The sequence below is a fragment of the Kryptolebias marmoratus genome, linkage group LG1 (genome assembly GCF_001649575.2).
Source record: "Kryptolebias marmoratus isolate JLee-2015 linkage group LG1, ASM164957v2, whole genome shotgun sequence".
In the NCBI taxonomy this organism is placed as follows: Eukaryota; Metazoa; Chordata; class Actinopteri; order Cyprinodontiformes; family Rivulidae; genus Kryptolebias; species Kryptolebias marmoratus.
Genome location: NC_051430.1, coordinates 8,250,232 through 8,266,549, shown reverse-complemented (window position 1 = coordinate 8,266,549; position 16,318 = coordinate 8,250,232). Strand labels below are relative to the sequence as shown.

At 41.6% G+C, this 16,318-nt stretch overlaps 2 protein-coding genes across 2 annotated transcripts; one reads left to right on the top strand and one right to left on the bottom strand.

The window, feature by feature from the left end:
• The first annotated feature begins 126 nt into the window (after positions 1-126).
• Positions 127-5,776, top strand: ch25hl3 (cholesterol 25-hydroxylase like 3). Its single transcript, XM_017414554.3, has 3 exons — positions 127-494; positions 925-1,498; positions 5,240-5,776. The coding sequence occupies exons 2-3, from the start codon at positions 1,074-1,076 to the stop codon at positions 5,613-5,615; spliced, it is 801 nt and encodes a 266-aa protein (XP_017270043.1). The 5' UTR covers positions 127-494; positions 925-1,073; the 3' UTR covers positions 5,616-5,776.
• A 5,469-nt stretch (positions 5,777-11,245) lies between these two features.
• bmp10 (bone morphogenetic protein 10) lies at positions 11,246-14,705 on the bottom strand. The gene is made up of 2 exons (XM_017414583.3): positions 13,891-14,705; positions 11,246-13,487 (listed from the first exon to the last, which is right to left on the bottom strand). Exons 1-2 carry the CDS (start codon positions 14,504-14,506, stop codon positions 12,418-12,420), a joined length of 1,686 nt encoding a protein of 561 aa, XP_017270072.1. The 5' UTR covers positions 14,507-14,705; the 3' UTR covers positions 11,246-12,417.
• Positions 14,706-16,318: the final 1,613 nt, after the last annotated feature.

The following is a 16,318-nucleotide window of genomic DNA, read 5'->3' as shown; positions in this document are numbered from 1 at the left end:
CAGAGAGAGAGCGAGAGAGAGAGAGAGACAGATACATACACACACACAGGAACATCTGTACCGAGTATGGACTGGAAGTCCCACAGCCAAAGTGGGAGTCTCCACCTAAGGTGGTGGAGAATAGCAGGGCTAAGATACTGTGGGACATCCTGATCCAGACTGACAAACAGGTGATGGCTAACCAATATTGTTAGTATTGTGGTGATAGATAAGATACAGAAGAAAGCAGAGGTCATAGATGTAGGAGTCCCAAGTGACTCTAACATCAGGAAGAAGGAGCACGAGAAGTTGGAGAAACACCAAGGGGCTGAAAGAGGAAATAGAGAAGCTGTGGAGAGTCAAAGCCTCAGTGGTACCAGTGGTCATCGGAGCACTCGGTGCTGTGACCCCCAAACTGGAAGAGTGGCTCCAACAGATCCCAGATCTCTGTCCATAAGAGCAAGAGCAAGCCTGAACTTGAAGTGAAGTGGAGCCGCACATGTGGAACAAATAGGGTGAGATAGGAGTTTATATATATATTTATATATAGAATAGACACTGAAACATCTGATAATTGAACCTGTCTGTGGGTTTGAGAGTTGCTGTTTTTGTATCTTAAAGGAAACTGTAAATCGGTCCTGATCTGTTCCTGGCAGCTTGGAAGCTGATCCTCCACCTATTCTCTGAAATTTAACAGAAATTCAGTTTTGTTTTTTTTTCTCACAGGCTGTGATGAGCAGTGGGATGGGCTGGAAACCAAAAGGTTCAAAGTCCTAATCATGATACTGTCACCATGTCCTGAAATCCCCTACATTTCCAACCAGCAGCTTTGAATTCTTTTGTATTTGTGCTTACCTTGTAAAGCTGGGGATTTACATTACAGCGTCGTTCAGCAGAAACTGTGAGACTACGTTCAACAGTGTGTGTGTGTGTGTGTGTGTCCAGTTTATGAAGTGGCCCGGGGCCCCTCCTACCACTTCATGCTCAGCTCCCGCAGCCTCCTGCCTCAGTCCGGGCAGGGCAGCAGGAGAGGAGAAGACGCCTCACAAATCTACCAAAAGATGGGGCCGCCAGGCGCGTGACATGTAGCTGCCATGGAGCCCGGACACGCACATGCGCCCGTCCTGCAGGGCCTGTGGGAGAGCGTGAGAGGCGGCCAGGAGGAGATGCTGCGGGCCCCTCACCTGGCCGCGTCCTGCGCCTTCCTGACGCACGTGCTGCTCTGCGCGCCGTTCCTGGCGCTGGACGCGCTGGGCGGCGTGTGCGCCCGCGTGCACTCCTGGCGGATAGCCGCGGGTTCGGGCCCGCCCCCGCCCCCCCGCCGGTGGTGGGAGTGTTTCTGCCGGGTCCTGTTCAGGTATGTCACGGCTGTGCTGCCCGCCATGGCGCTGCTGCAGCTGCTGAGGAGCCCCCAGGTGCCGGAGCTGGCCCCCTCCTGCTGGCGGCTCTGCGTGGAGTTAGTGGCGTGTTTCCTCGTGTTCGACACCTTCTTCTTTATCTGGCACTACTTCCTGCACAGGTGAGCAGCAGGGTTCCGTTTTATTAATGACCACTGGCCTTTATTGTTCTCCTGTTTGCATTTCTTGCTGTTGAGTGAATTCTAACTCTTTCTGCGTACTTTGCAGGTTTGTTTTAATCACTGTTTTTTGATAAGGCGTTCATTTTAAACATGTTTGAATAGGAAAACAAATAAACAAAACAAATCATAAAATTAAGAATGAAAAGGGCAGTCAAGAAGCAAGAAGAAGCAGAATCACATTTGATCCCACCCTATTTAAAACCTTCATTACTTCACAATAAACATCTTATAACAGCTAGATAGATAGATAGATAGATAGATAGATAGATAGATAGATAGATAGATAGATAGATAGATAGATAGATAGATAGATAGATAGATAGATAGATAGATAGATAGATAGATAGATAGATAGATAGATAGATAGATAGATAGATAGATAGATAGATAGATAGATAGATAAAATGCATTGTCTATATATCTGTATGTAAATACCAACAGAGTTAGATAATCGTTTTAAAGCTATGTGTGGTTTCCAACAGAGTTTATGATCCTTAAACACACTTAAAGATTTTGTCATAAACTCTTAAAGTTTCAACTCCATTCATATCCAAATTGACTCTAAGAGCACCAAATCACATACATTTGGGTTTTGTTTTCATCAAGTGACAACCTTTTAACATCAAACCATTTTTTAACCAAAAACAGTTTTTTTACTTTTATTTATTTTTTTACTTTTTATTATTTATTTTTTTTTACTGTTTTACTAATTCTTTAATATCTACTCATGAGATAAATAAGTTAGTATAATCTGCAAACATAATTTTTAATTTAGTTACAAAAAAACAAAACATTTATATACATTATAAATCATTTTGATCTGAATATTGAACCTTGTGGAACACCACAGGTCATCCAGGTTTAACCATTTGTATTAAAACAGCCCTATGACTTTTGGGTTTTGTAACTTTTATACTTTTCACAATATTCAATTTTATTTACATTTTTTTTCCAATTGAAATAGGTTGAGATCCCTTTGTTTTATTCAAAGAATATTGTTCTCTTTGAACCCTTCATCATACTTGATCTGTTTTTGTTTATTTATGCCCGTTTTTGGTTTTTGCTTTACTTAGCTTTAGGCTTGTCTCTTACTACTTTTACCTAGCTATCTGCAAGTTTTAACTTTTATCTAGTGCCTTGCTACTTTTAGCGTTTAGCTACCATTATGCTACTTTTAGCCAACAATTGTCAGTAAGTTTATGTTATCTTTTCGCTTCTTTTAACTTTTTGCTAGTGTTTTTCTCTTTCTAACTTTCAGTTCAGTTTCAGCTTTTTCAGTACATGGCAGCATTTTTTTCCCAGAGAAAGGCACCAGCTCCTCTCGTCTGTGAACTCTTAAACATTTTGATGCATTTTTAAGTGTTTATAATAGAATTTTTCTCCAATTTGGAACAGGCTGCGTGGTTAAAACTAGGATTGAAGTCAACTCAACTTTGATTTTCGGGGTATTTGAAGCACTGCTGATTTTGTAAGTTTGCCCACAAAGAAATGTATGGTCTTTATTTCCATAGTAGTTTCATTTTGACAGAGCGAGACAGAAAGTCAACTGAAAAGATAAAAAAAAAACAAAAAAAACAACAACACAGGAACACGGTCACAAATCTCTGGGTGCTTCTAGTATTTATTCTTTTTCAGAATAATCCCAGTTCCTTCATACCCACCAGGCTTCTTGCAGATGGTCTTGTAGCCCATTCCAGTTTTGTACAGATCTACTATCTTGTCCTGCCACCTGTCGACAGAGCTTTGCTCTTGCAAATGGTTGTGTAGAGGCTAGAAATGAAAGAACCTGAATTCTGCGGACATGTGGACTTTCTACACATAAAATGAGATTAAGAGTGTCTGATTGATTGATTGACTGTTATCTGTGTGCCATATGAGTCAGAGTTCTGGCTGGGTTGTAGAGGATCAATATTTGTTACAGAAACAACAAGGTAGCCTGGAAACCCCACCTTTTTGATTTTTATTAATTTGTTGCAAAAGAAATGTTGAGTGAAAATTTCAGGGATGAGACAGTTCCCAGAGGTAGAACAAATCCAACCCTAAGACAGTGAGAGGGTGTGTTTTAAACAAAACATGAGTAAAAATGAAACAAGTCATCAGTTCTGTTAAAGCTAGAGGGCAGGACTGTATCACTGAAGAGCTGTGTGACCATCAGACTGAACACACATGCCTCTACAGGACAATCTGTTACACTTAACATATCAGAAGACCTATCATTAAATCTTAGGGTTTTTTCCACCCACTGATTTTTTTAAAGCAATTTGTAAGTTTTGCTAAATGTGTTTTTTGGATTGTTAGTTGATATTCTGCCTCTCTTTATGCAAATGAAACTACCACAAAAATCAGAGGCTGCTGATTTTTTTTCTTAGGTGGGTGAACCTGCAAAGTCACCAGATGATCAAATAAATATTCATGCTGCGGTATAAAACACTTTAACGCAAAGATGCTTCTCAGATCAAAAATGTAAAAAAAAAAGACCACAAGCAAGAAAACAAAACAAAAAATCAGACTAAGGAAATATGATAAAACCACTAGTAGCTATAAACAATCTATAAGTAGCAATAAAATCTTTATACAATGAGTTATAAATCTAAAGGCAAAAAGCTATATATGGTAATAAAGGAGCTTATAGAAAGTAGTGGACTAAAGGAGCATTTTCTGCTGTACAGATATTTGTTTCCTGAAAACTAAAAGTGCTGGCTCTGATTCTAATCATAAAAACCCTGAAGACCATAAGTTTGCGTGCGCTCAGGGTTTGTACAACAAAATCTTTAATAGAGAATGGACCAGTAACATGAAAGGTCATCCATCCGTTTCCTGTACCCACGCAGTCAGCAGGAAAAGAGCTGTATTACTGTATCATCGTGCAGAACATGTAAGTGTGGTACTTGAAATATAATGGCTATGATTTATTGCAGTCACTGATGTTGCAATGATGCTAAATTTTCTAAATTTTCAATAAACTAGAAACACTCAGAGGCCTCATACCTCCACCAAGGCCATAGTATCAATAAAAAAAATAGTGTGATCTGGATTGTGATCTGGATCAAATGTTTGTTTTTTTTCATTATTAGTTTTTATATAATCTCATTAACAGACAGGCAGACAGACAAACATGACTGAAAACAGATCCTCCTTGGCGGAGGTTACAAATGGGGTCACCTGCTGGAGCATAGATATGGTTTTAACAAAGTGGTTACCTGTGACCTTGACCTTTGACTCATGACCTTAAAATCAATTAGCATCATCTTTGACCCATGAGGTGTCCAGCGGTACAGTTTGACATTCCTATATTACACTGTTGCAGAGTTAGAGCACAGGATCACCTGAGACCTTGACCTTTGACCGGATCAGCACCAAAATGCAATCACTTCTTCCTTGTACCATGTTTGATGTTTCCTGAAAATATCATGAAAATCTGTTCTTAACTTTTGTTGCACAGACAGACAAACAAACAAACGCTACTGGAACCATAACCTCCTCAGCGGAGGTAATTACAGGAGTGAATGCTTTAAACAGCTCTATTTGACATTGTTTAGAATAACCTTTTTTGTGTTTGTTTTCATACTTTGCAGTGAGTACTTTCAAATTGTGCTCTAAATGCAGTGGCGTGTTCAGTGTGATGATTAGGGAGAAAAAGGGATGCATTGCACTGACAGATCTGTTTGTGTTCCTCATCAGGGTTCCCTGGTTGTACCGCAACGTCCACCAGGCGCACCACCAGCACCGCGTTCCCTTCGCTCTGGCAGCTCAGGATGCCAGCTCAGCCGAGCTGCTGTCGCTGCTGCTGCTGGCTCTGAGCAGCGCGTGGGTGCTGGGCTGCCACCCTCTGAGCGAATCCCTCTTCCACCTCCTCAACTGTTGGCTGGCAGTGGAGGACCACTGTGGCTACAACTTGCCCTGGGCTCTGCACAGACTGCTTCCCTGTATGGGAGGAGCCCCCCACCACCAAGCCCACCACAACCAGCAAAGCGCCAACTTTGCCCCCTACTTCACTCACTGGGACCACCTATTCGGCACATACCGCGCAAAAGTGCAGCGTTCGCCTTCGGACTGAAAAGATTTGTGTCCAGCATGCCCTCGTGGCTCAGGCATGGATTCAGTTTAAATTCTAGCAGAATGTTTTTGGAGAAATGAGGCAGCTGAGAATGTATATTCAGTATTTACATATATTAACATTTATTTTGAAACATAAAGACAAATACATCAAGTAATGAGCATTTGATGTGAATCATTTGTTAACATATCATGTGAAGTCACCTCCTCTTCGAGCCAGTTTTGGTTTATAATTACTGTCCGCTGACGAAAGGTGGGTGATAAAGTTTTGCCTGTTTGTGTTTTTTAGCAAGCTATCTCGTGAACCAGTGGACGGATTTTAACATAACGTTTTGAGTGGTCACTGTATTTACATCTACAGCTAAATAACTTTTAGAGTCAACTCAATTCAAAATGGTCGCTACAGCTAAACACTAAAATTGCTGTAATTCCAGTCCTTTTTACTAAATTCTGGTATGATTGTAGCTTAGTCACCCTCAAGACAGACTTTGACCACAGACAAATCTCACAATGATGCTTGAGGTCCCACAAAACATTATTTTCAAGGACTTAACTGTTTCTCATCATTTGTTTTAAACTCTGGCACGGAAGGTGGTGGGTCATTAGCTTTTCTTCAAGAAATGCTAGGCCTTTAATTATTTCCTGTTGGATATCTTTCTGTTTGATTTGTGTGCGTGTGTGTGTGTGGGGGGGGGGTGGCCATGTATTTGATACACTGTGGGGACAATTTTCCTAACATATACTACCTTGTGAGAAAAACATCATTTCTCCTCGTGGGGACCAGGCTTTGGGTAAGGGTTAGGGTAAGGGTCAGGGTTAGGCTGTAGTTAGGGTGTAGAAATGAATGGAAGTCAATGGAAAGTCCCTGCAAAGATAGAGAGACATAATATGTGTGTGTGTGTGTGTGTGTGTGTGTGTGTGAGAGAGAGAGAGAGAGAGAGAGAGAGAGAGAGAGACAGAAAACAAAAGCAAAACAAACTTAGTGTTCATTATTTTGGTCAAGTTCAAGTTTGTGTTTCTTTGCTGCAATAAGTCATTTGTACAAACTGGGCCTCTCAGCTGTCTCGTTTATAGAGCGGGAATGAAAACCACATGTTTGAAAAGATGGCTTGTATTTGCACATGTAGCCTGTTTAGCAAAGAGCTCTCTCAATCAGCACTAAATCTGTGACGCAGCAACAATCTGAGGGTTTATTTTCTGCAGAATTCAGCTGCCAGCTACTTCTTTGACTTGTGCTTCGTCCACACTGAAGAGGAACAGCAGAGAGAGCTTAGAGTCGTTCAAGCTTCTCGCAATTCATATGCGAAGTGAAATCCCTGATTTATCATGTGAACTATCAGGAATACGGGATCTTGCCAGTGTTTATGAACAAGAGTGTGACCCCACGAGGAGGTCCGGCAATGCTTAAAGAACAACGTAATCCCACGGGCACAGCTGAACAGAACCTCACGGGTCAAAAACAGAGCGGACAAGGAATGAGAACAGATGAGATGTTAAGACTCGTGAAAAGGACCAAGGATCCAAATTCAGAACATCTGGAAAGAGGCACCGCAGGGGGGGCAGTGAAGCAGAAAGGGTCCTGGACCGCTCATGTTGGCAGAACAGGAACGAAAGAAACTAAACAGGGAGCTGAGAACAGAAAGAGTGAAGAAAGAATTGAGACAGTATGCACACAACTTGGAAGCTGAGGTGCTTTAAAGGCCATTTTGAAGTGGGTTTCTATGTAAAAGCCAGAAATAGTTAATATCTTACCTGCTTTTGGAACAGACTTAGTTTGGAGAAATAGAGTTTAATTCCTACAGGACTAATCAGTTAATGGCTACTCCAATTTACAGCTACGCTAGCAAAGTGGATTACTGCCATCTTTTAACCACTCCCATCTTAAAAAACTTCTTAATAGTTCATGTAAATTCTGTTTCATAAACTTATACACTGATACCAATTTTGAATTACATGGTTATTTACTAGGGCCGTGCATTTTAAAAACTCTTCTTATTCGTCAGTTATCATTCGATTTTTTCTTCACAATGGCAGAAACAGACACTGGGGAGGCTAACTAGGCTTTGAATATGAAAAATCCTTTTTTGCCGTCCTGCAGGAATTTCATAATGTCATAGAACAACCATGTATGCAAAACTGACTGGTTTAAATAGTACTGTTTGCATGAACTACTGTGAAACTTGGACAATTTGAGCTGTTTGTAGATGGCAGCAATCCTTTTTGGAAGTGGGTCGGTTCAGACTAGCCATTTTTAGCTCTTCGATGTGGTCTGAATGAGTCTACTTCCAAAGCTCCATCGAATTAGGCCTACACAGTTATTTAGCAGAAGTATGATTCCTGCCGGACATGCGCCCTGGATGCCCTGGAAGTGCTACGCCTTGCTGCTGCTGTTGCTTTTTGCACTTGTAAATAATTGCAGTACTATATGTAAATAGCTTTCTAATGAGAAACTGATGACATCGTAAAAGTTTATAACATATCATTTACAATTTTGGAGATGAAACAACACGTGTCCACTTTGGTCTCGGTCGTGTTTGGACCAGCTGTTAGCTCATCACTCCTGTCCTGTCTTTTTCTCCAAACTGATGCTGTTCAAAAAGCCGTGTGCAACAGGTAAGATATCAATTATTTATAGCTTTCACACAGATACCAACTTCCAATTGCCTGAACTATTCCTTTAAGGCTTCACGAGGAGCCTAAAGGTTTCCTTTTCTGAGCAGATGTCTCACAGAGATACTGTAAGTTTAGCAACTCTTGAGTTGTTTTTTTCTTCCCAAATAGTCTAATGGGATTTATCTTCATTGTCTCTCTTGAGAGTCAAAGGCATTACTTTAATAAAAAGTAAATGAAAGTTTGTTCCTTGTTTTCATTCTTCCTTTTAAAATAAGATGTTGCAGAGAAACCCACTGAGTTAAACTGCTTTGTCTGATCTGAACTGAGCATCTGGTTGTCATTAATACCCCTTTAAATCGACTTTTAGAACCATCACTGCTGCAGATGTAAATTGCTAAAACGTGTTTAAACATTTGAAGGATGTTTTGAACGTGAACGTGAAACAGCCATTGCACAAACTGTTCCTGGGGGAAAGAGGAGCTTGGAGGACAGAGGGAAAGACGAGTGCTGGGTGGTGGAGTTGCCTAAAGATGGTATGATAAACAACGTGACCCAAAGCGGAAACAATCAGGCCCTATTACAGACCCCACGTCAGAGTTAGGGCGAGTCATGCAGCTTTGGGTGACACACACACACACACTCTAACACACACGTTCACAGCGAGAGGCACGTCGACGTCCAGCAGCCGGGGTCGTGATGTCCATCAGTGGAGAATTACAGGATTCTGCGCACTCTGGGCTCTTCAGATTGTTTACTTGTTATTAGGTGCGCTCCGAAATTTGGCACGTAGGCCAGATCCTTCATGTTGTGGCTTTGGAGCAACCAGCACACAGATTTTTTTCTCAACAAATGAGGCCATTTCAAAACAAAAAAGGGTGATAAAGCACAGATCCCTCTCCTGCTGTCCTTATCATCAGAGCTCATGGTGAAAAACTTCCCATTTCAACATGTCCACTGAATGTTTGCCAGACAGTGACAGAGGCCAGATTCAGATTTCCTCCTATGTTCAGTAAATATTCAATTAGTGAGCCCAAAATAGCCACGGCAGCCTCTCTTGCTCCCTTTTCCTCAGCCGTTTTTAAACGACCTTTGCTTCGTTTGACAGGAGAGGTCACTCGGGGCCTGAATTGTTTGCATTCTGAAATATCTCGGTTCACTTGTTGTTTGTGGGCCGCTGCCACATCTAGGTTTCTAAGAGACCCCCCCATAGCTGTTTTGTAAACACACGTGGCACACTTAAGTACTGTAACAAAATGATAATGGCAGTTTTCTGTGCATGAGCTATATTTAGGAGAGACATTAAGATGCATTGAAATTATTACATAATTTATGAAACTATAGTAGTAGTTATGGAGTACAGGCTCGTTTAGATGGAAATCTGTCCTGTCTGTGGGGTAAGTGTTACACCCTGTAATTAAATCACAAACACACCGATGTGCAGATCACAAGCTAATCTTTACATTATTATGGTTTCTAAAGGGTGATGCCAAACAAAACATAAAGGTTGAAACAGTATATTTATATTCCACAATTACAGCTTTTTGAGGAGGGGTATAAAACTCAGTTAAAGGGGGCAAAAGCAAAAAAAAAAAAAAAGGATCCTAGCTGAGGGTCAGCCTTTGTCATTATTTATTTTATAAGAGATAAATTAACAAAAAAAATTTTTTTAATTTATTATGTCAAATTATTCATATAGTTATATGAAATACCCATCCCCCACCCCCTCTCAAGATATATATAGTTATACTTTAGAACAAACAACTTACTGATTTTAAAAAGATCATTAACATTCTTACATGTCGTCTCTATCAGCAGAATATTGTTTAGTAATTCATTTGATCCCAATTTGTCAATTCAAACATACAGATACTAACATCTGACTTTGAAATAAGAAGATAAAAAGTTAAGTTATCTCAGCTGCTGCCACACAGAGAGCAAAATCACACAAACAATTTGTTAATTGTTTTACACCGGATGCCTTTCTTGCTTGGCTCAGACCTGCAACCTCAGGATTACAAGACCACAGCACTGACCACTGAGCCACCGCAGCCGCTTTGAAGCAAGAAGATACTACAGAAAATTACACTTTACCAGATTTTACCAGACTGTTGTTTGATGCATGACTACTGACTGTAGTTCTGCAAGATCATCAGGAAGAGTTTGATCTGCACCATTTAGATGTTCTTGCTTTCTATGCCAAATTCTACAAAAATAAGATTTAGAGTTAATTTTCTTGGCTTCAAAGCTGGTTGTTCGCATGTTAAGTCAGTGTTGAGTATCCTCAGTTTTTTAAGTAAAAATAAGAAGCGATAGAGACTTGGTTCATCTGGTGAGCTGGTTCTAATACATTAAAAGTATTATCTTGCGGGTTGAACTTAATTCAGTTAGATGTGTTTTAGAGCATACTTGAATTGTATTTTGTTTTTTTTTGTACTTTTTATATACAATGTCAATGTGCATCAGGACACAAATGGTAACAAAATCTCCTTGTAAGCATTTGTTAATTTTATTTTAGCACAAGCAGAAATATCCTGTCCAGGCTATTGTGTGTTTTCTACTCACAGTTTCTCTCCACAAACAGGTTTATTCATCACTTTTCTTTGAAGATCGCTAGCTGTCAGCACGGGCAGCAGGCCATTCATTTTGTTCATTAGCGGGCCTTCTTTGCATTTTCCCATGGTGCTCTGTTTGTGTGTTGCGCATGAACTATGACCTTTAAGCTGATAGTGATGGTATGAATGATCTGAATGTAAGCAATGTGTTGCATGTCTGCTCCTACGGCTTCTTCCAGAAAGGATGGCAAAGAAATTCTTCATTTAAAACCTAATGTAGACAAAACTTTATGCACAGTTAGTGTTAAGCACATGAGTTAAACCTGTGAGTTTTAGATAATTATGCACCTTGATTGAAGGTAATTCTATTAACATCTTTAATGACTCGCCATGCAAACCTTTGGAAAAAGCGACAACCAGTAACTTTTGAAACACTTCAAAAACAAGTTACAATTTTTCTTCCCAACAAGATTTATTTTGTGCTGCAAATGCATTGTCATGAGTACAAAACTTGCTCTACACTAACTTACAAATGTACATATATAGTCATCAACTCTGTTTAGAAATTAATAAATTAGAACAATAAATAGTATTTTATTTGACACAAGCAGCAGACGTATCAAACGGCTTATAACAAAAGCAAGTGTTTCATTTGGGTAACCAACCCAAACTTGGACATCTTTATTTATAGTCAGCAATCTTCAAAAAGGGCCATCTTTCCACAGCAGTGATGGACGACTTGGTTGGAGATATGATGGTCAGTTAGTTTAAAAGGTTGCCTAAGAATGTGGACAATCCCATGTCCCACCACATCAGAAGTGTCCAGAATGGCTTCAAGTCCTCCAAGCGTGAGTGATGGCGTACATGTTTTTTAACCCCCGGCACCTTGCTATCACTGTTACTCAGGGAGAGTGGAAAATAGGCATGTGAAGAGGGAAACAGGGCTGAGATAAATAACCCTGCCACCAGGACTGCTTACACAGTGCTCACATGTCAGGGGGCTGTAAGAGGCCAGAGGTGGCCTGTAGGAAGCTGGAGGTGGGTCTGTGCAGTCCATGGCTTGTCAGGTTGCCTCAGGCAGGTCATTTGACTGCACCGAGGCACATGAAGTGCTGATTAGTAGTTTGCTTTGAGTGGGGAGGTCAGAGATAAGTGGAGAGGAAGACAGATGTCAGGGGGAAAGGAGAGGGAGGAGAACAACTGACCCACTAGTTCCCACCAGATTGTAGGATAGACTCAGTTCTTTGAGAAAACATGTATTTTTAAGTCTTATAAGAATGAGGGCATAACTTTCAGTGACAACATTCTGACTGTAGTTCTGTTGCACAGCTCTACTTTCTATCTACTATTTGACTGATGGTGACTGATATTCTTCTTTTTTTACTTTAAACGATGAATTACTACTCTCTATTTTACTCTACAGAATACATATTTGTTCACTTAGATTGCACATTGGTTTCATCAACAATGAATGAACACTTCCAGTCTTAGTGAGTAACGTTCACAAAGTTTCCAACAGTCGTTCATTTCCTTTCTCAAAGAGCTTCTCGACTCGTCTTCATGTAGCTTATTGTTTATCTTGCATCTTTCCTGGTGTGGTAAGACTTCACAAAGCTTTGAGCTGCCTGAAACTATGGACTATCTGCAGCCGCACTCAGCCACCACCATTCCTTCATACTTGTACTTGTAGGTGACCACACCTGTGTCGTCCAGGTAGAGCAGGGAGATAGGGTCCAGCTTGGTTGGCACACAACATGCCTGAGCTGCCTTCTGAGGACTGTTGATGTTGACCAATGTCTGGACGATGGCATGTTTCGTTGGCGTGACGTGCTTCGTCAGAGGGTAGGAACAAATGCCTGTGCATTCGAAGGCATCATAACCAGTCGGGGCCAGGATCCAAGTGTCCCACCCAATGTCCTTGAACTCCACATACAGAGACTGCTTCTTGCAGTGGTTGCCCTTGGCATTGCGACGAATGCGAGACGCTGTGTCATAAATCAAGTTAGAGCGCATCTGGATAAGATCTTCTTCATTGGGGTCTCCCTCGTCCCCATCGTCTCCTAGCTCCCCCCACAGCCCATCCAAGCCCATCTCCATGTCATTCTGCAGAACCGCATTAGAAGTTTCATGGTCGATCATCTCATTCAGCTCTCGCCTGTCGTCACGGTGATCGCTGCTCCGATCATCAGAGAAAACAATCAGCAGGGGTTTATGCTTTTCCTCAGGGTTGTTTTCAATCCTCATGTCTCCTTCAGGCGAACTCTTGTCCTCACTGTTGTTCTTCATGCCTTGAGCATTCTCATTGTCACCAATGCTGGAGATGTGCACTTCCAACCTGCGCGTTGTGCCTCCTTCAGATCTGTGCCAACGCTGAACGGCAGAGGTGAGGTCAAAAGCCTCCCAGCCATTATCGGTCTCGTAAACCTGACGTGACGCCAATTCCACCAACTGAGTCCGCTCCTCTGTGTCTCTGAACATGTCGCCTCTCACTGCCTTCACATCAGTTGTGTTGTCCAACCAGCTGTGTGATTCCAGTCCGTAGATGGTGACCTTGCGGTCGACACCAGCATAGAGACGGCGGTCAATGCGGACCAAAGTGTAGAGGCGAAGCTCAGCTGCTGTGATGTGTTCATGATGGGGAATCGACACATTGAAGAGGAGAGGGTGACGTCTCACTCCTCCAACACCCACATCACTGGGATTTGTGTCTGAACAGAGAGATAATTTTTTAAAGTTAGACTTCTTTACAGCAAAGTTACTTTTTAACTACAGTTTAATGTGTGATTTATATCCCTAAAAAAACATGTATTTACTCTGTATTGTACTTTCATTGAATGTGAAAAACAAAACTTTACTTTGCTTTGCAAAGAATGCCTCAAAGGAAAAGGAGCATTGTTAGATCAAATAATCAAGGGGTTAACTGTGAGCCACAGACTATCTAAAAATGTGCAATTTTGAAAGCAAAACCATTCCGTTCTCATTTAAATTCACGATTAAAATGCTCATAAAGATTATTCAAGAACATATAGGCAATTAAAAAATAAAACAGTTCCTAAATTTTGTAAATCTTTATATTTAGCAAAACCATCATCGTATGAAACAAAGTTGTACCTTCATTTTTGAAGCTGCGTATGATATTGGCAGTGGGCATGGCAGTCCGGTCATTAGCAAAGCGGTTATAAAGCTCCATCATGTACTCAGGAGGCTCCTTTCTTGTACTTCCAGCAGACAGGGGTGGAGGACCCAAACCGGATAGGTTAAAAGTTCGCAGAAACTGCTCCTTCAGGCTTTCCATCAGGTTTTGCATTTTCGTGTTGTCATCCTGCTCCACCAACGTTGGATCCACCACCCCTCCATGCCCGTCCCCCAGTCCTGGAGCAGGACGTTGCCTCCGATGAGCGTTGGAGATGGGGCTGCTCTCTCCGCAGAGAGGCCCCCAGAGCAGCACAACAGAAAACAGCAAGAAGAATCTCTTGGAGGTGCAAATGGTTCCCAGTTGAGAGACCCAAATGCTCGCCATGGGAGAAGTTATCTGCAGCTCTCTAGTTTCTGCCCTCTGGGTTGGCCTATGGATGAGCTCATGCAACAAGGAAATAAAATGATTTGGTTCTCTGACTGTGTAAATCCAAAGGTTTAATGAAGTCCTGGTCAGTTCATCTACAGGCTGAGACAGTTCTGGTTCCTTAGCTGAAGCTGAATTGGTGTTGACCCTTGCACTGGCCAACATGAGCCCCTCTGCAGGCGTGTTTACTCCTGGCGCTCCCCTTTAGATCTCACAGCATTTATTCTCATGCACACCTTTTGAAGTCCCTTACAACAGGACCGTGGTTCCGGTGACAGGGTGGCCGAGGCTTGTCTTTGTCTGTCCGACTCATCTCTGTTGGGTCCTCTTCTCTGTTAGTCTGTCTCTGTGCTCCGCTCTCTTTTCCCAGCTCTGTGTTTCAGTCCCTTATCTATAATATGGTGGGCTCTGCATTGCACAGTGCTTATGGCCTCTTTGTGGTGTGTGTGTGCATGCCTTCCCTTTAACTTTGTGTGATGCCCTAGCGTGTGCGTTATCTCACAACTTCCTTAATGAGGATTTTATAAACACTGTCCTGTAGCCTCTTCCTTGTGGACGGGCGATTTTGTTGTCGGTGGGTGTTCCAGGGTTGGTTCTCTTCACTTGTTTATTTGCTTTGTAAATGGTGGAGTTCTGCAAACTGTTTTTAGGCTTCATCAGGCATTTCTTTTTGGCGAAATACAATGTGGGCCTGTTGATGTTGTTGATCGTGGCAGGATACATCTATCAGACAACATTGTTCCACATGAAACTGAAATGCAATGAGGTGTAGGATCATAATGGTGGAGAATGAAAGTTACTCCATTAAGTTTGAGTCAAGTTGCTCTTGTGAAATATAAAATAATTCAACTAATAAAATCCTTATTATTCTCGATGAAGTCCTCTCTGGGTTACTCCAGTACAAGAAGCGTCCTTGTAAACAAGAATTTTAAAAAAAAGGTACTGCACGAGACATGTGGTTTCATCAAAAGCCAGACAAGGCTTTCTGGAAACATTCCTCTTGATTAGGAAAACGGCAACAAGTCAAAGGTGAACTTTGCATAAACCTGGTGACAGAGAAAGATTTCCACCACCCAACTATGTAAGACATCTAACAAATGTGTGGCCACACTTTACATGCGAACCATCCCAGCTAACAGCTCTGTGGCTCTCGATGGCTCCGAATAGCTGCTCGGTTCATCACCTGCACCCCCTTCCCACCATGCAACTGTGCTTCATTCCTGAGCTTCTTCTCGTGACCCTCAGATACACTTCTGATTTCAGTGCGTCACTGAGATGGGAAAGAATGAGCTTTTCCTGCCTCTGCCACTCATCTGCCAGGCTGACAGTTGACAGACGTGCCGTTATCTGGTGCTTTGTTGGACTGCTGCTGCAACAGACTATCACATCTTCCTGATGGGCTTGAGAAGGCTTGATAGTTGCTGTGTCCTTTTGCACACACACACACACACACACACACACACACACACACACACACACACACAGAGAGCTGGGCCCCTTCATGTGGTCTTCATTAAAGGCCTCGGGGTGTAACAAATGTGGATTTTTGAAGGTGATGGATACTAAACTTGGCTTAAGCTTTCTAACATACAATAGTTTGTGCTGATATCCAGTTTCCCAATTTTATTATTTCCATCTGTCTGCCCAGTGGGATGAACAGCAACTGACACCAGTGCAATTCTTGGTAACACCTTCATTACTAAATGCCTTTGGAAACCAAAGTTTTACTGACTGCTACACACAGCAGAATGTAATAGTCTGTTCTTTACAGTTTTTAAAGCAGCATCAGTTCATTTTTATTGGCAGTGGAACAACTAAAGCAAATTAATATTGGCAACAAATGAAACCCAGCTGCTTAGTAACTACACATCTGTTAACCTTATAATCACGGTACTAAATCAGTCTCTGTTTAAACATTTAACAGACAAGGCCTGAGGGAAATATCTGGTTATATAGCTGCCAAAACCTTCTTCATGT